Here is an 18,911-nt window from a genome sequence, read left to right as displayed (position 1 = left end):
GAGTCACAATATTAACATTGGTATAATACCATTATTTAATCTATGGAACTTATTTCAATTGTCCTAGTTGTACCAGTGGTGTGGTTTATGGAAACATTTTTCCTCAAGGTCTAATCCAGGGTCATTGTATTTAGTTGTCATATATTAGTTCTTTAACCTGGAACAGTTCTTTAGTCTTTCCTTGTGTTTGATGACTGACATTTTTGAAGAATATGGCAAGTTATTTTGTAGAATGTCCTCAATGTATGTTTTTCTGTGTTTGCCCATGACAAGATTCAGGTTATAAAATTAAGCATTTTTGTCGAGCAAGTAACAAAAGTGATGGGGCTTCTCAGTGCATCATATTAGGAAGCATGTGTCAACACTGACCGTTGATTAAGGAGATGGCCACTTGTTTTCCCCACTGTAAAGTTAATATTTTTTTCTTTGTGGAAGAAAGTTTTTTTTTTTAATTTTTGAAATTTAATTTTATTTACTTTTTTATACAGCAGGTTCTTATTAGTCTTCAGTTTTATACACATCAGTGTATACATGTCAATCCCAATCACCCAATTCATCACACCACCATCCCCACCCCTGCTGCTGCTTTCCCCCCTTGATGTCCATACTTTTGTTCTCTACATCTGTGTCTCAACCTCTGCCCTGCAAACTGGTTCATCTGTACCATTTTTCTAGGTTCCACATACATGCGTTAATATACAATATTTGTTTTTCTCCTTCTGACTTACTTCACTCTGTATGACAGTCTCTAGATCCATCCACGTCTCAACAAATGACCCAATTTCGTTCCTTTTTATGGCTGAGTAATATTCCATTGTATATATGTACCACAACTTCTTTATCCATTCGTCTGTCGATGGGCATTTAGGTTGCTTCCAAGACCTGGCTATTGTAAATAGTGCTGCAATGAACATTGGGGTGCATGTGTCTTTTTGAATTATGGTTTTCTCTGGGTATACGACCAGTAGTGGGATTGCTGGGTCATACGGTAATTCTTAGTTTTTTAAGGAACCTCCATACTGTTCTCCATAGTGGCTGTATCAGTTTACAATTCCACCAACAGTGCAAGAGGGTTCCCTTTTCTCCACACCCTCTCCAGCATTTGTTTTTTGTAGATTTTCTGATGATGCCCATTCTAACTGGTGTGAGGTGATACCTCATTGTGGTTTTGATTTGCATTTCTCTAATAATTAGTGATGTTGAGCAGCTTTTCATGTGCTTCTTGGCCATCTGTACATCTTCTTTAGAGAAATGTCTATTTACGTCTTCTGCCCATTTTTGGAGTGAGTTGTTTGTTTCTTTAATATTGAGCTGCATGAGCTGTTTATATATTTTAGAGATTAATCCTTTGTCCGTTGATTCATTTGCAAATATTTTCTCCCATTCTGAGGGTTGTCTTTTCGTCTTGTTTATGGTTTCTTTTGCTGTGCAAAAGCTTTTAAGTTTCATTAGGTCCCATTTGTTTATTTTGTTTTCATGTCCATTACTCTAGGAGGTGGATTAAAAAAGGTGCTGTGATTTATGTCAAAGAGTGTTCTTCCTATGTTTTTCTCTAAGAGTTTTATAGTGTCCGGTCTTACATTTAGGTCTCTAATCCATTTTGAGTTTATTTTTGTGTATGATGTTAGGGAGTGTTCTAATTTCATTCTTTTACATGTAGCTGTCCAGTTTTCCCAGCACCACTTATTGAAGAGACTGTCTTTTCTCCATTGTATATCCTTTCCTCCTTGTCATAGATTAGTTAACCATAGGTGCATGGGTTTATCTCTGGGCTTTCTATCCTGTTCCATTGATCTATGTTTCTGTTTTTGTGCCAGTACCATATTGTCTTGAGGACTGTAGCTTTGTAGTATAGTCTGAAGTCAGGGAGTCTGATTCCTCCCGCTCCAATTTTTCCCTCAAGACTGCTTTGGCTATTCCAGGTCTTCTGTGTCTCCATACATATTTTAAGATTTTTTGTTCTAGTTCCATAAAAAATGCCATTGGTAATTTGTTAGGGATTGCATTGAATCTGTAGATTGTTTTGGGTAATATAGTCATTTTCACAATATTGATTCTTCCAATCCAAGAACATGGTATATCTCTCCATCTGTTGGTATCATCTTTAATTTCTTTCATCAGTGTCTTATAGTTTTCTGCATACAGGTCTTTTGTCTCCCTAGGTAGGTTTATTCCTAGGTATTTTATTCTTTTTGTTGCAGTGGTAAATGGGAATGTTTCCTTAATTTCTCTTTCAGATTTTTCATCATTAGTGTATAGGAATGCAAGAGATGTCTGTGCATTAATTTTGTATCCTGCAACTTTACCAAATTCATTGATTAGCTCTAGTAGTTTTCTGGTGGCATTTTTGGGTTTTTTTTTTTTTTTTTTTTGTGGTACGCGGGCCTCTCACTGTTGTGGCCTCTCCCATTGTGGAGCACAGGCTCCAGACGCGCAGGCTCAGCGGCCATGGCTCACGGGCCCAGCCACTCCGCGACATGTGGGATCTTCCCGGACCGGGGCACGAACCCATGTCCCCTGCATCGGCAGGCGGACTCTCAACCACTGCGCCACCAGGGAAGCCCTAGGGTTCTTTATGTATAATATCATGTCATCTGCAAACAGTGACAGTTTTACTTCTTTTCCAACTTGTATTCCTTTTATTTCTTTTTCTTCTCTGATTGACGTGGCTAGGACTTCCAAAACTATGCTGAATAATAGTGGTGAGAGTGGACATCCTTGTCTTGTTCCTGATCTTAGAGGAAATGCTTTCAGTTTTTCACCATTGAGAATGATGTTTGCTGTGGGTTTGTCATATATGGCCTTTATTATGTTGAGGTAGTTTCCCTCTATGCGCACTTTCTGTAGAGCTTTTTTTTTTTTTCGGTATGCGGACCTCTCACTGTTGTGGCCTCTCCCGTTGCGGAGCACAGGCTCCAGACGCACAGGCCCAGCGGCCATGCCTCACGGGCCCAGCCACTCTGCGGCATGTGGGATCTTCCCGAACCGGGGCACGAACCCGCGTCCCCTGCATCGGCAGGTGGACTCCCAACCACTGCGCCACCAGGGAAGCCCCCTGTAGAGTTTTTATCATAAATGGGTGTTGAATTTTGTCAAAAGATTTTTCTGCATCTATTGAGATGATCATATGGTTTTTATTCTTCAGTTTGTTAAATGGTGTATCACACTGATTGATTTGCATATGTTGAAGAATCCTTGCATCCCTGGGATAAATCCCACTTGATCATGGTGTATGATCCTTTGACTGTGTTGTTGGATTCTGTTTACTAGTATTTTGTTGAGGATTTTTGCATCTATATTCATCAGTGATATTGGTCTGTAATTTTCTTTTTTTGTAGTGTCTTTGTCTGGTTTTGGCATCAGGGTGATGGCGGCCTCATAGAATGAGTTTGCGAGTGTTCCTTCCTCTGCAGTTTTTTGGAAGAGTTTGAGAAGGATGGGTGTTAGCTCTTCTCTAAATGTTTGATAGAATTCACCTGTGAAGCCATCTGGTCCTGGACATTTGTTTGTTGGAAGATTTTTAATCACAGTTTCAATTTCATCACTTGTAATTGGTCTGTTCATATTTTCTATTTCTTCCTGGTTCAGTCTTGGAAGGTTACACCTCTCTCAGAATTTGTCCATTTCTTCCAGGTTGTCCATTTTATTGGCATAGAGTTGCTTGTAGTCTCTTAGGATGCTTTCGATTTCTGCGGTGTCTGTTGTAACTTCTCCTTTTTCATTTCTAATTTTATTGATTTGGGTCCTCTCCCTCTTTTTCTTGATGAGTCTGGCTAATGGTTTATCAATTTTGTTTATCTTCTTAAAGAACCAGATTTTAGTTTTATTGATCTTTGCTATTGTTTTCTTTGTTTCTATTTCATTTATTTCTGCTCTGATCTTTACAATTTCTTTCCTTCTCTAACTTTGGGTTTTGTTTGTTCTTCTTTCTCTAGTTCATTTAGGTGTAAGGTTAGTTTGTTTATTTGAGATTTTTCTTGTTTCTTGAGGTAGGCTTGTATTGCTATAAAATTCCCTCTTAGGGGCTTCCCTGGTGGCGCAGTGGTTGAGAGTCTGCCTGCCGATTCAGGGGACACGGGTTCGTGCCCCAGTCCGGGAAGATCCCACATGCCGCGGAGCGGCTGGGCCTGTGAGCCATGGCCGCTGAGCCTGTGCGTCCGGAGCCTGTGTTCTGCAATGGGAGAGGCCACAGCAGTGAGAAGCCTGCGTGCCACAAAAAAAAAAAAAAAAAAAAAAAAAAAATTCCCTCTTAGAACTGCTTTTGCTGCATCCCAAAGGTTTTGGATTGTCGTGTTTTCATTTTCGTTTGTCTCTAGGTATTTTTTGATTTCCCTTTTTATTTCTTCAGTGATCTCTTGGTTGTTTAGTAACATATTGTTTAGCCTCTGTGTGTTTGTGATTTTTACATTTTTTCCCTGTAATTCATTTCTAATCTCATAGCATTGTGGTCAGAAAAGATGCTTGATATGATTTCAATTTTCTTAAATATACTGAGGCTTGATTTGTGACCCAAGATGTAATCTATCCTGGAGAATGTTCCGTGCATGCTTGAGAAGAAAGTGTAATCTGCTGTTTTTGGATGGAATGTGCTATAAATATCAATTAAATCTGTTTGGTCTGTTGTGTCATTTAAAGCTTCTGTTTCCTTATTTTCATTTTGGATGATCGGTCCATTGGTGTAAGTGAGGTGTTAAAGTCCCCCACTATTATTGTGTTACAGTTGATTTCCTCTTTTATAGCTGTTAGCAGTTGCCTTATGTATTGAGGTGCTCCTTTGTTGGGTGCATATATATTTATAATTGTTATATCTTCTTCTTGGATTGATTCCTTGATCATTATGTAGTGTCCTTCCTTGTCTCTTGTAACATTCTTTATTTTAAAGTCTATTTTATCTGACATGAGTATTGCTACTCCAGCTTTCTTTTGATTTCCATTTGCATGGAATATCTTTTTCCATCCCCTCACTTTCAGTCTGTATGTGTCCCCAGGTCTGAAGTGGGTCTCTTGTAGACAGCATATATATGGGTCTTGTTTTTGTATCCATTCAGCAAGCCTGTGTCTTTTGGTTGGAGCATTTAATCCATTCACGTTTAAGGTAATTATCAATATGTATGTTCCTATGACCATTTTCTTAATTGTTTTCAGTTTGTTTTTGTAGGTCCTTTTCTTCTCTTGTGTTTCCCACTTAGAGAAGTTCCTTTAGCATTTGTTGTAGAGCTGGTTTGGTGGTGCTGAATTCTCTTAGCTTTTGCTTGTCTGTAAAGCTTCTGATTTCTCCATCGAATCTGAATGAGATCCTTGCCGGGTAGAGTAATCTTGGTTGTAGGTTCTTCCCTTCCCTCACTTTAAGTATATCATGCCACTCCGTTCTGGCTTGTAGAGTTTCTGCTGAGAAATCAGCTGTTAACCTTATGGGAGTTCCCTTGTATGTTATTTGTCGTTTTTCCCTCGCTGCTTTCAATAATTTTTCGTTGTCTTTAATTTCTGCCAATTTGATTACTATGTGTCTCGGCATGTTTCTCCTTGGGTTTATACTGTATGGGACTCTCTGCACTTCCTGGACTTGAGTAGCTATTTCCTTTCCCATGTTAGGGAAGTTTCTGACTCTAATGTCTTCAGATATTTTCTCGGGTCCTTTCTCTCTTCTCCTTCTGGGACCCCTATAATGCGAATGTTGTTGCATTTAATGTTGTCCCAGAGGTCTCTTAGGCTGTCTTCATTTCTTTTCATCTTTTTTCTTTATTCTGTTCTGCAGCAGTGAATTCCACCATTCTGTCTTCCAGGTCACTTATCCGTTCTTCTGCCTCAGCTATTCTGCTATTGATTCCTTCTAGTGTAATTTTCATTTCAGTTATTGTATTGTTCCTCTCTGTTTGTTTGTTCTTTAATTCTTTTAGGTCTTTGTTAAACATTTCTTGCATCTTCTTGATCTTTGCCTCCATTCTTTTTCCGAGGTCCTGGATCATCTTCACTATCATTATTCTGAATTCTTTTTCTGGAAGGTTGCCTATCTCCACTTCATTTAGTCGCTTTTCTGGGGTTTTATCTTGTTCCTTCCTCTGGTACATAGTCCTCTGCCTTTTCATCTTGTCTGTCTTTCTGTGTATGTGGTTTTTGTTCCACAGGCTGCAGGATTGTAGTTCTTCTTGCTTCTCCTGTCTGCCCTCTCGGGGAGATAATTTTAAACTATGTAAATATCCTGTTTCTCATCATACTTCTACCCATTCGTTTTAGCACCTGATGATGATTCTTGCTTGCATCAGTTGTTCATATAACGATTGCAAAATTGTCATTCCTTTCATATGTATTAGTTGGTGTTCTATTAAAAACTTTTCTTTGCCCCTGTTTACTTATTTGCTTATTTGTTAGTGTGGACTCATGGATTCTTATGCTACTGATTTTTTTTTCTTGTGTTAAAATACATGTAACATAAAATTTACTATCTTAGCCATTTTTAAGTGTGCAATCCAGTGGTGTTAAATACATTCACATTCACATTGTTGTGCAACCATCACCACCACCCATCCCCATAACTCTTTTCATCTTGTAAAACGGGTACCCATTGGACAATAACTCCCATTTCCCCACTCTTCCCAGCCCCTGGCAACCACTATTCTATTTTCTGTCTCTATGATTTTGACTACTCTAAGTACCATGTGTAAGTGGAATCATGTAATATTTGTCTTTTTGTGTCTGGCTTATTTCGCTGAGAGTAATATCCTCAAGGTTCATGCACGTTATAGCAGGTATTATTAGTACTTCATTCCATTTAAAAGGCGAGTAATATTCCATTGTATGGATGAACCACATTTTGCTTATCTGTTCATCTATGATCGACACTTAGGTTGCTTCCACATTTTAGCCATTGTGAGTAATGCTACTGTGAATAGCATTTAAATCCCCTGGAAGTCACTTCAGCCAGAAGGGCAGGGGCTGGAACAGTTGGGGGCAGGTGCAACAGCCGTGGCCTCCTGCCTCTCTGCCTGCTCCTCTGTGATCAGAAGCATCATTCAGAGCCGATTCCCAGTTTTTGGAGGACAGGGTCCTTTTTGCCCACCCTAGGTCCTGTAAGATGCTCCAGGGACACACGCACAGCTGCCTCCTGGGTCCTGGGGTGGGGAATGGGTAGCTGTTCCTGTGCTAAGAGCTGAGAGCAGTTTAACCCTCCAAACCTTCCCCTGGAAGTTGCAAGCCTTCAGCAGACTGCAGACTTCCAGAACAGTTACATCAGGTACATTCTGCCAGTGCAGTAGTTGCCCAGGCAGGAGAGGGGTTCCCGGTGCTGCCGGCTCTGCCATCCATCCAGGAGCCTCTCCAGTTGATTTTGATATTGATCTTACAGCTAGACAATCTGTTAAACTTAAGAAAATTAATACACTTTGTCTTATAGAGCAGTTTTAGGTTTACAGAAAGATGGCACAGGGAGTTCCTGTTCAGCCATTTCGCTCCCCCTCCCACCCCATTTCCCCTGTTACTAATATCTTGCATTAATTTGGTACTTTTTAAATACAATTGATGAGCCAATATTGATACATTATTATCATCCAAAGTCCATAGTTTACGTTCAGATTCACTCTTTGTGTTGTACGTTCCATGGGTTTTGACACATGTATACAGCATGTGTCCATCATCACTCTATCATGCAGAATAGTTTCACTGCTCTTAAAATCCTCCATGATCCGCCTATTCATCCTCCCCCCTCACCCATCCCCTGGGAACCACTCCAGTATGTCATATAGTTAGAATCATACAGTCTGTAGCCTTTTCAGATTGGCTTCTTTCACTTAGTAATATGCATGTAAAGTTTCTTCATATCTTCATGTACCAGTTTGTTTATCCATTGCCTATTGAAGGACATCTTGGTTGCTTCCAAGTTTTAGCATTATGAATAAACCTGCTATAATTATTCCTGTGCAGGTTTTTGTGTGGACATGTTTTCAGCTCATTTCAGTAAATATCAAAGAGCATATGGTTGGCTCATATGGTAAAAGTATATTAGTTTTGTAAGAAACCACCAAACTGTCTTCCAAAGCGGCTGCACCATTCTGCGTTCCCACCAGCAGTGATGAGGGTTCCTGTTGCTCCACAGCCTCGCCAGCATTTGGTGCTGTCAGTGTTCCGGGTTTTGGCCATTCCGATAGGTGTGTAGTGATATCTCATTGTTTTAATTTGTGACTTCCTAATGACGTATAATGCTGAACATCTTTTCATGTATCTATTTGCCATGTGTATATCTTTGGTGAGGTGTGTATTCAGATCTTTTGCACATTTTAAATTTGGGTTGTTGTCTTATTGTTGAGTTTTAGAAGTACCTTGTATATTTTAAATAGCAACCCTTTGTCAGCCATGTATTTTACAAAGATTTTCTCTCAGTCTGTGGCAAGCTCAGGCCTGGCTGCTCTCCGCTCAAAAGCCAATACTTGAGAGGCAAGTGTTGTAAGAAAGGAAAGGTTGCTTTAATCAGAAGGCTGGCAATGTGGGAGAAGGTGGGTTCATGTCCCCCAAATCAACTCCAGAGATTCTGCTCAGCCCTGACAGGTTTTAAAGGGGAAAAGGGGAAAGAATCTCAGTGAACCATCAAGGCAGGAGGTCAAGCTCTGTGTCCTCTCCTTGCGTGCAGGCTGGCTGACTCCTCATGAGCTTTCTTCAGATGTTGTCTTGCCCACACGGCCTGCCTGCAGGATTGCTAAGGGGGCTGCTGGGGGCAGACAGCTAGTCACTCTTTAACTGCTCAGTTCTTAATTCCTACTTCTTTTCGTCTAGGGAAAGGACCGACAGGTTAGGCAAGGCATGGTGTGCATTCAGTAGAGCGTGAGTCAGGAGCTGGGTTAAATGTCACCTAGTGACCTCATTTCTGTAAGGTTTGAGGGCAACAGAAATGGGCAAACAGGAAAGGGGCAAAAGGGCTCCTTACATTTTCATTCTGTCGACAATGTCTTCTGCAGAGCCGGAGTTTTTCATTTTAATGGAGTACAGCCTATCAGTGTTTTCTTTCATAGATTGTGATTGGAGTGTTATATCTAAAAAGTTTTCACCAAACCCAAGGTCACCTAGAGTTTCTCCTATGTTATGTTCTAGGAGTTTTATAGTCTTGTGTTTTACATGAAAAGACAAAAATCTGTGATTCATTCTGAGTTAATTTTTGTGAATGGTGTAAGGTCTGTATCTAGATTTATTTATGTTTTATGTGCTGTTCGGTGTTCCATTACCATTTGTCAGAGACTCTTCTTTCTCCATTGGATTGCCTTTGCTCCTTTGCCAATGGTTACTTGACAGTATTTGTGTGGGTCTGTTTCTGGGCTCTCTATTCTCCATTGATCTATCTGTGTATTCTTTCACTGATACCACACAGTCCTGATGACCGTAGCTTTACAGTAAGTCTTGAAGTCGGGTAGTGTCAGTTTTCCAACTTTATTCCCCTTAAATAATGTGTTTTCTATTCTGTTTCTTTTGCCTCTGCATAAAACTTTGGAATCTGTTGATATCTATGAAATGATTTGCTGAAATTTTGATTGAGATTGTGTTGCATATATAGATCAAGTTGGGAAGATCTTTTGATTCTTTTATCATAATTTTATAGTTTCCCTCTTATAGATCTTGTATATATATTTTTAGATTTATACCTAAGTACTTAAAATTTTTTTGGTGCTAACATAATTGGTATTGTGATTTTAATTTCAGAATCTAATTGTTCATTGCTGGTAGGAAAACAGTTGTCTTTTGTATATTAACCTTCTATCCTGCAATGTTGCTGTAATTGCTTAGTAGTTCCAGGAGTTTTTTGGTCGGTTCTTTGGGATTTTCTACATAGATAACCATGTAATCTGTGAACAAAGACAGTTTTATTTCTTCTTCCCCAATATGTATACCTTTTATTTCCTTGTCTTATCTTATTGCATTAGCTAGGACTTCCAGTATGAAGTTGAATACAAGTGGTGAGGGTAGACATTCTTGTTCCTGATTCAGCAGGAAAGCGTCTAGTTTTTCTCACCATTAAGTATGATGTTAGCTGTGGGTTTTTTGTGGCTGCTCTTTTTCAAGTTGAGGAACTTGCCCTCTGTTCCTAGTTTGCTGAAAGTTTTTTTTTTTTAATCATGAATAGGTGTTAGATTTTGTCAAATATTTCTTCTACAGCTATTGATATGATCATGTGATTTTTTTTTTTCTTCTTTAGAAAAGAAGTTGATTTGATAGATTGCATTAATTGATTTTTGAATGTTCAACCAGCCTTTCATACCTGGGATAGATCCCACTTGTTTGTGATATGTAATTCTTCTTATACATTGTTGGATTTGATTTGCTAATATTTTATTGAGGACTTTTTATATCTGTGCTACTGTGAGATATTTATCCCTAGTTTTCCTTTCTCATAATGTCTTTGTCTGTTTTTGGTATGCTGTCCTCATCGAATGAGTTAGGCAAAATTCCCTCTGTTTCTGTTCTTTGGAAGAGATTGTAGAGTTGGTACAATTTCTTCCTTAGATGTTTGGTAGAATTCACCAGCGAATCCATCTGGGTAACTCTTTTTATTCTAATTAATTGCTGGTAGATTCTTTTGGGTTTTCTCTGTAGACAGTCATATCACTTGTAAATGACATATTTTTCCTTTCAATCCATAGGCCTATAGTTTATTTTCTTGTCTCATTGCCCTGGCTAAGACTTCAGTATTCTGCTTAGCAGAAGTGGTAATAGTGCCATCTTTGTCATATTTCCTGATTTTAAAGGGGAATGCTTCTAATATTTCTCCATTAAGAATGACATTTGGGAATTCCCTGGTGGTCCAGTGGTTAGGACTCTGCACTTCCACTGCTGGGGGCCTGGGTTCAGTCCCTGGTCAGGGAACTAAGGTCCCACAAGCTGTGTGATGTGGATGAAAAAAAAAAAAGAATGACATCTCCTGTAGGTTTTTGGTAATTATCCCTTTTCAGGTTAACAAAGCTCTTTTCTCTTCCTAGTTTGCTAAGTTGTTTTTTCTCTCTGTTGTGAATGGGTGTTGTATTTTAGCAAATGATTTTTCTATCTCTATTGAGATGATTATACATTTATCTCCTTTATCTGTTAATATTGTAGATAATTATTGTAGATTTTTCTAATGTTAAAACACCTTTGCATTTCTGGATAAACCTCACTTAGTATTGGTATATCTCTACTGTATGTAGTTTCCCAATATTTAATTTAGAGTTTTGCATCTGTGCCCATTAATGAACAGCCTGAAATTTTTACCATATCCCTCTTGTCTGGTTTGTTGAGAAGCTTATGCTGAGTTCCCAAAATGAACTAGGGAAAGTGTTCCTTCCTCTTTCTATTTCCTAGGAGAGTTTGTGTAAGGTTAGAATGATTGTTCTTGATAATTTAGTAGAATTCACTTACAAAATGTCTAGACTTGGAGTTCTTTTTCTGGGCAAAGTTTATGCTTTTTACGTATATCTTTAGTAGTTGTAGGACTATTCAGGCTCTTTATTCTTGAGGCAGTTTCAATACGTTAATTTTCTGAGTAATTTTTACACATTGTCTAAGTTTCCAAATGTATTGCATGCATTTTTCTTATCTTCTCTTTACTTCTTAATTTCCACTAAAGCTATAGTCATACCGCTCTTTCTGTTGCTAATGTTGTTTGTTTGTACCTTCATTCTTTGTATTAACACGTCTTGCTGAGTTGGTGGCTTAAAACAGCACACGTGTATCACCTCGCAGTTTCTGTGGGTCAGGAGTCCAGGCATGGCTGAGCTGGGCCCTCTGCTTCGGGATTTCCCCGGGTTGCAGTCAGGATGCTGGCCAGGGCTGGGGCCTTACCTGGGCATTGACTGAGGGCTGCCCCAGGCGTGTGTGGTTGTTGGCAGGTTTCCATCCCTTGCGGATTGTCAGCCTCAGGCCCCATTTCCTTGATGACCGTTGGCTGGAGCCGCCCTTAGTTTCCTGCCACATGGGCTTCTGTATGGCGGCTCCATGAGAACCAGCAAGGGAGGGATCAGTAGAGCCAGGGAGTCTGTCTGCCAGCCAGGTGGGAGCTGGAAGCAGCGACCATCAGCTGTGCAGGGATCAGCTGGCTACAAACAGGACAAGGGGCTGCCGCTCGAGAGGGATGACACAGGCTGGGTGCCTGGAGGCGAGTGAGCGTGAGGGGGGCGGATCACGCTAAAGGCTGTATTCATACCTTCACCTCTAGTCCTTTCAGAGAACCAGGTCTTCTTTGGAAGTACCAGGTAGACCTGTGATGGATCTTCTTTGTCCTCTGAATGTATTTTCTCTCTCATTTTTTGTTTATTTAAAAATTTTCGTTTATGTGATTTACTCAAGCCTGTGTCACTGACCTTGTTTTTGGTGATATCCATCCTGTTTGTAGCTGCTTCTAATGTGGGTTCGTCCCTGAGGTTTTCCTCTCCTTAATTTCTTCTTTTCACTGCCACTTTGTTCCCCTCCTGTGGCCTGTAATCGCTGCTTCTTCGACCTTGTATCTCCTCCCTGAACTGTTTGTTTTTACGTATTTTTAAGAAAGACCATGCTCGTTCTTTTGAGGCCGTAGAGTGGGGGGAATGGGGGTAGCAGGTAAGTTGCTGTTTTGCTGGACTGTTCATTGGGCATGTTCATCGTGCTGCGTTCCAGGGAGACCCTCGAGCGGGGCCTGCAGTTCTGTCGGCAGAAGCAGAGGCCTGATGGCTCCTGGGAAGGGTGAGTGATGCCTGTGGGTGCAGATGCGTGTGGGGTGCTTGTGCTGCCCAGGGGTTTCTGGACATGTTCCTGGTGGGCCTTGCTCCTTTCTGAATGCCCAGCCTCCCCCGGTGGTGACTGCTCAGCGTGCTGCTCAGGTAGCGTGGCTGAGGGCGTTGGAAGGGCGCGGTGGCCTGCTGGCTCTACCCCTCCTCTGGCTTTGGATCCGTTCTCACCTGGCTTTGGATCCAGCACATGGAGCCGCCCACGGAGGCCAGGTTGGGTAGGTCTGTCTTAGTGCTGAGGCCTTGTGGATGCTTTTCCTGAAGACAGCTGCAGCCCCCCGTACACCCCCATGCTGGAGGGAGACCCTGCGCCCGCTGTGAACGAGGACTCAGGGGCCGGGCGCTGTCCCCTTCTTCCTCCAGCTCCTGGGGGGTGTGCTTCACCTACGGCACCTACTTTGGGCTGGAAGCCTTCGCCTGCATGGGGCACACTTACCGTGACGGGTGAGTGTGGACATTCCCACCTTGGCGGGATGGGGGTCTTCTCAGCATGACACTCTGCTGGGAGTGTTTCTCCCTTTGTTGTTTGCTTTTGGGGGTGTTCTTAAATGTTTTTAAACTGTGAGATAAGATCAGGATACCAGAAAATGTATGAGCCACTGTGCCTCACTGCTCTGCGCAGCCTCCGGGCTCTTGTGGGGGAGGGAAGCCTCTGGCCCTCTGCCCTCCCCCAGCTAACCCGCCCATACCCAAGCCCCACACCCAAGTACGAGCTGGAGCGGCCCGAGGCCAGGACACTGGCTGAGAGAAGGGAGGAGGCCTCGGGTCAGCTGTCTCCAGACACCTCCCCGAGGGCTGCTTTGCTCGTGGGTCACGTCCAGGAGGCCATCTGCAGATGCACGGCATCTCCCTTTACCTTCCAACAGCCCTGCGGTGCCAGCGCCTCTTGTCCCCCTTCACATCCCACGGTGGGCTGGGCCTGAGTGCGGGGGCCCACGCATCCCTCTCTGTGACCCTGAGGGGCCTGGCCAGGGCGAGAAGGGGGGCAGGGACTTCGCCCGGCATGATGGTGTCTCGTGTCTTGCTGGTCTCTGCAGGGCTGCCTGTGCAGAGGTCTCCCAGGCCTGCGACTTCCTGCTGTCCCGACAGATGGCAGATGGAGGCTGGGGGGAGGACTTTGAGTCCTGTGAGCAGCGACGCTACGTGCAGAGCGCCCGGTCCCAGATCCACAACACGTGCTGGGCCCTGATGGGGCTGATGGCCGTCAGGTGGGGGCGACGAGGCCTCTCCCAGAGCCGCGGGGCTGGGCGAAGGAAGGGCGGTGAGCCGGCAGCCTGGGCGGGCACGGCAGCTGAGCTCCGAGTGCAGCAGTGGGAGGATGCGAGGCCTGCGGGGCCCCCTCAACAGGCTCCCAGGGCGAGGTGGCAGGTCCTGAAAAGAGGCCCCCCCGACAGGAACAGCCAGGGGAGCAGGGCCGTCAGCAGCGTGACGTGTGGCAGCACCTGCTCTATGTCTGCAGCCGGCCCTAAGCCACACACGTGCTCAGGCACGTGTGCACAACACACACACGCAGACGTGTGCACGCAGACGTGCACACGGTGTCCCAATCTGTGCTGCCCTGTAGGGTTTGGGGCCCCTAGGAAATCTCCCTAAAGCCCCCTCAAAGGAAGGCCAGGTAGTGTGGGCAGGAGCGGGCAGGCTGAGCTCTGTCCTGAGCCATCGAGCCTTCTGGTGTCTCATCAGGCCGGGACGAGCAAGCTTAGCACATGTGGCTTCGGTAGCCCTCAGAGGGCCCTGAAGACCAGTGGCCGGGTGGACAGGAGAGCAGCCCCTCGTGGCAGGGACTGCTCGCCCGGCCACGCGTGGGCTGCCCTCCTGCCCGCTCGCCTCTGCCCCGGTGGCGTTTGCTGCTCCTCGGGGTGTCTGGTGGGCTGACTGTTACTGGTGGGTCTGGCAGTTCGGGTCTCTCTGTCATTGTGCAGCGTTTCACATCCTTGTCCCTGTGCTTGGCTGCGTGAGGGTGAGGATGCAGGTCTGTCTGCAGCCGGAGGGGGGCTCGTGCAGAGTGGTGGTGGGAGTGTTCAGTGCCCGTCTCCCTGCAGGCACCCTGACGTAGTGGCCCTGGAGAGAGGAGTCAGCTACCTGCTTGGAAAGCAGCTGCCCAACGGCGACTGGCCCCAGGTACGGGTGGGTGCGCACCTGGCCCCACGTCCTTCATGGGGCCGCGGGTGGGGTTCACCTTGGGGATCTGAGAGTCACAAACACCACCGGTGAGTGGCCTGTGTTGGAAGCAGGTCTGTGATGGTGGCGGGGCCTGAAGGCCTGGGCCGTTTGCAGCTGAAGCACTGGCTTGGCGGCAGGGCTGGTGGCGTTGGGGAAGGAGCTGGCGGGGGAGAAGCCCACGGGCCAGGACACCCTTGGGCTGATCCTGACAGCCCCTCACTCAGAAGGAAGTGTGGAAGGGCATGGGGTCACGAGGTCACGTGAGGCTGGCCCCGTCTTGGATGAGTCCGGGGTTGGTGGGGCTGCGAGGGGCTGGTGGCCCGGGCTGGAGGGTTTGTTGCAGGGCCTGGGGTCCGAGAGCTGGGGTGGTGGTAGGCCCCGCCTGCTGAGGTCAGCCGGCCAGCCCTCCAGCCAGGGTCCCGGTTCAGGGAGCTGCCCAGCCACCTGGTGGAGACGTTGTGTTCATTCCCTGTGTCCTTTCAGGACAACATCGCTGGGGTCTTCAACAAGTCCTGTGCCATCAGCTACACGAGCTACAGAAACGTCTTCCCCATCTGGGCCCTTGGGCGCTTCTCCCGCCTGCACCCCGAGAGCGCCCTCGCCGGCCACCCTTGAGAGCACGTCTGGTCATGCGAGTTCCAGGCGAGGCTGGGGCATCTCAGAGGGGCCGAGGCAGCCCCCCCCCGCCCGCTTCGGCGGAAGCACTGAGCCTGGGCCTGTGGCACGGGCAGGGCTGGTGCCTTCAGACTTGATTTTCAGCATAGCGTTAGTTCTGAGAACAGGTGGTCGAGCTCGGGAGAGGGAAGGAACAGGGTGAGCCGTGAGGGTGGGTAAGGCACAGTGTGCTGCGTGGTGCCGCCTGGCGTGGTACGTGTCCCCTCTGTGGGCGTGGGGCTGGGAGGGCTTTCCTGACCAGTGACTGAGTCCTCAGGAGCGGAGCAGCTGTGCCTCGTCCGCGTCCTGCCTCGGGCCCTCGAGGACCGGCTCTTCCTGTCTCTGTCTCTGGCTGAGGGATGGGACAGCCGCCTGGAACGGCCTGGCAGGAGAGGCTGGGCCTGCCTGTTCACCGTGGCGGCTCAGGCTCAGTGAGGATTGGGGACCAGACGCCGCAGGCCTGCCTGCCCCGGGTCTCGAGCTCGCCAGCGCCGCGTCATGGCTCAGCCAGCCCGTGGGGCGCCAGCATCGCTACCTCAGAGGTGGCAGTCGTCTTGTAGTGACAGATGGGAGGCCGAGCGTGAGGAAGGGTGAGGGGTTGTTAATGGCCACGCAGCAGTGGGACCCTGATGTGTGTTGGGGACACCCCTCACCCCCCTTTGTGCTCCAAGCTGCAGGGAGGGTCACATTTCCAGGGTGCTGCCTCTCAGGTGGCGAGCCTCTGAATTCCCCTCTGGCTTCTAAACCCGTCTGGCTTAGCGTGTGTGGACTTGGGGCTCAGGATGGAAAATCCAAACCCTGGAATTGCCTCTGACCTACGAGGATGAGCAGGAGTGTGGCTGTGAGGGTCACTGAGAGTGTCGATGAGGGTCAAACCCAGGCCTGGTGTCGCCCCAGGGGCCCACCTGCTTCTCGTCCCCCCCAGGGCCTTCTCCTTCTGCTGTTCCTCTGTGCCTCTCCCTGTCTGACAGCTGCCCTGGCTGCACGGCCCCAGTGCACCACCCTCCCTCTGACAGCCAGAGAGACGCCTGGGTGGCCCCCTGCTCCCGCCATCCCTGCCCAGACCCTTAGGGTGCTCTCCGAGGTTTGCACCACGTGGCCTTGCTTCCGCAGCTCTCGTGGCCCCCGAGCGCTCTCCCTGACTCTGCCCGGGGCTCGCCTGCGTCCAGCCTTTGCCTGAGCTGCCCCCCACTGCCCTCCTGCCCCAGGTGGTGCTCTACCTGCTCTGAGCCCCGCAGGGCCTGGGCGCGTGTACACGCTGGCAGGTCCTGCTGGCTCCACCGGCTGCCACACTGTGGAACGTAGCGGGTGTTCAGCTGGTACTAGTTGGATGTCAGCACTTGCCCCAGACGTTTTTAAACTAGGGTTTATTTTGCTGAGGAAGCTGCGCTGGGCCCCTTTGAGATCTGTCAGGGTTGCTCTTGCACCAGCAGCGCAGACGGTGATTTCCAACGGTCTGCTTCTTGCAGCGGTCACTGCCCAGCCATGATCAGATCACTGGACGAAACATAAAGCTTCCAGGAAAGAAATGAAAATCAACTGTTACACTGAAACATTATGGAAGGTCACCTATCTTACCAGCTACCTTAATACACAGACATTTGAGCCCCTTAGGCAGAGGCTTGTCGTGCATGTGTTTTGTTTCATCCTGGAAACTGTCATAGATTGGGGTCCCTCGTGCCCCATGTTGGACCACCACCCCTCAGTCTCAGGGAACAAGAGAAATTGTTACAAGATAAGCAGGATGCACCTCTAGTTATTTGAGGGGAAAATATTTGCCTCAACCTGATTAAAAGTCAAGTTCTCTGTCCTGGGCGAATGATTAACGTGTCTTGAATTCAAGTTGTTTTATTTTTGGTTATGAGGAGCAAGTTTTGAATGTTGTGCTGGGAAGCTTTCTCTGGAGCCAGGTTAGCTTTCCTTGTTCAGCAGGATGTAAACTTCAGATCTAACCCTTTGAGGGATTCTCTAACTGGAAATGCTTAACTCACAATGGAAACTTATCTCCAAGAAAATACTTTCCTTACTGAACATAACCAATGTTGATGTGTAGATTTAAATTTTATTCAGACAATAAAAATGTTTGAACAATTGATACAATCAACTGTTGCTTCCTCATTCTTCTCTCAACTCTCAGCAACTAATTTATAGGTTAATTGGTCAGCTTGATCTATTTTCATCTCTCCATCTGCAATGTAAAGTTTTATTTATAAGGTTAGAAACACAAGACAAGGGGACACAAAGGCAAGAAAGTTAGAGGGGACTGGCAGGGATGTCACACATGAGGTACCTGCCAGGGCCTTGATTCTGTTGCTGTTGTTGGCCTCCAAAGTCAGTGCTCAGCTTTCTCACTGATTGTGGGAAGGGGGCGTCTGGGCTGCGCCTCTCCACAAGGCGTCTGGTCACAGCAGAATTCACGAGAACCGCCCTCGCAAGTGGCAGCCGTAGGAAGCTGAAGACACAGCTCCGAAGAGCTCGGTAAACTTACTAGGGGCACTGGGGCAGCATGTCTTGACCTTGGGCTCCCCTCAAAGACATGTGCCTGGCATTTTCACTTGGAATTTCTGGTGCTGTTTTGAAAACCCTCTTTCCTCACTCAGGATTAGGGTGATAGCGATAACTTCAGAGTCACTTGTTTTCTTCAGGGAAAATAATTCAACCAATAGTTTCTATGTGATGACTATTATTGGTATGTGACTTGCAGCTTTCCTCCCAGGGCAGTGGTGCCCTAGGGGCCATTTGAGACCCGTGCTGCACATGGTGGAGGACAGCTGCTTTGGTGGCTTTAGGCAACCTCTGATGCCTGTCCCACGGCCAGGCCTCTTGTGCAGGATGCAGCGAGCCTGAGACCTCGTGTTCCCTGATGCCCCTGGTTCTTGGGAAGGTAGGGGAGCAGGGCTTGCCCTAGGGCCCTCTAGGAATAGGTGAGCGTTGAAGCGGCCTGACGGTGGCCAGAAGACTTAAAACATCAAACAGAGCTTCAGTGGCCTGTTGGATAATACTGAGTGGTCCAACACGTGTCATCTGAGACCTAGAAAAGCGGGAGGGAGGGTGGAAGGCAGGCAGAAAAACATTGGAAGAAACCATGGCTGAAATTTTCCCAAATACAAGACGTGTAAGCCCACAGATCCATGAACCTCAGCAGACAGACCAAAACCCCCACCAAAACCCACTTCAAGGCTCATGATAATCTGATGAAGACCAAGGATGAATAAATCTTAAAAGCAAACGAAACAGGCACGTTATGTACTGGTGAGCAAAGACAAGGATGACAAGCGACTTCTCATCAGGAACAGACATGCCGGAATGACGTCTTCAAAGTGTTGAAACCTTAAATTCCATATTCAAAGAAAACAGAAATGAAGGCAGAGTGGACCTTTT

The 18,911-nt window shown here is 46.2% G+C and overlaps 1 protein-coding gene across 5 annotated transcripts in view; it reads left to right on the top strand.

Annotated features, from left to right (window-relative positions):
- LSS (lanosterol synthase) overlaps positions 1–17,630 on the top strand; it is a 42,455-nt gene extending 24,825 nt beyond the window's left edge. For 3 of the 5 annotated variants that reach the window (XM_049709654.1, XM_004264631.3, XM_049709655.1), the window contains exons 18-22: positions 12,604–12,669; positions 13,077–13,157; positions 13,751–13,921; positions 14,756–14,834; positions 15,360–17,630. In XM_049709654.1, the coding sequence (XP_049565611.1) occupies positions 12,604–12,669; positions 13,077–13,157; positions 13,751–13,921; positions 14,756–14,834; positions 15,360–15,491 (529 nt within the window). In that variant the 3' untranslated portion in view covers positions 15,492–17,630. Of the gene's footprint in view, positions 1–12,603; positions 12,670–13,076; positions 13,158–13,750; positions 13,922–14,755; positions 14,835–14,947 lie in introns of all 5 variants that reach the window. The other 2 variants (XM_033418516.2, XM_033418517.2) reach the window with 2 other exon arrangements.
- The last annotated feature ends 1,281 nt before the right edge of the window (positions 17,631–18,911 follow it).

The sequence above is a fragment of the Orcinus orca genome, chromosome 5 (genome assembly GCF_937001465.1).
Source record: "Orcinus orca chromosome 5, mOrcOrc1.1, whole genome shotgun sequence".
Lineage (NCBI taxonomy): Eukaryota > Metazoa > Chordata > Mammalia > Artiodactyla > Delphinidae > Orcinus > Orcinus orca.
This window is presented reverse-complemented; position numbering and strand designations above follow the sequence as displayed.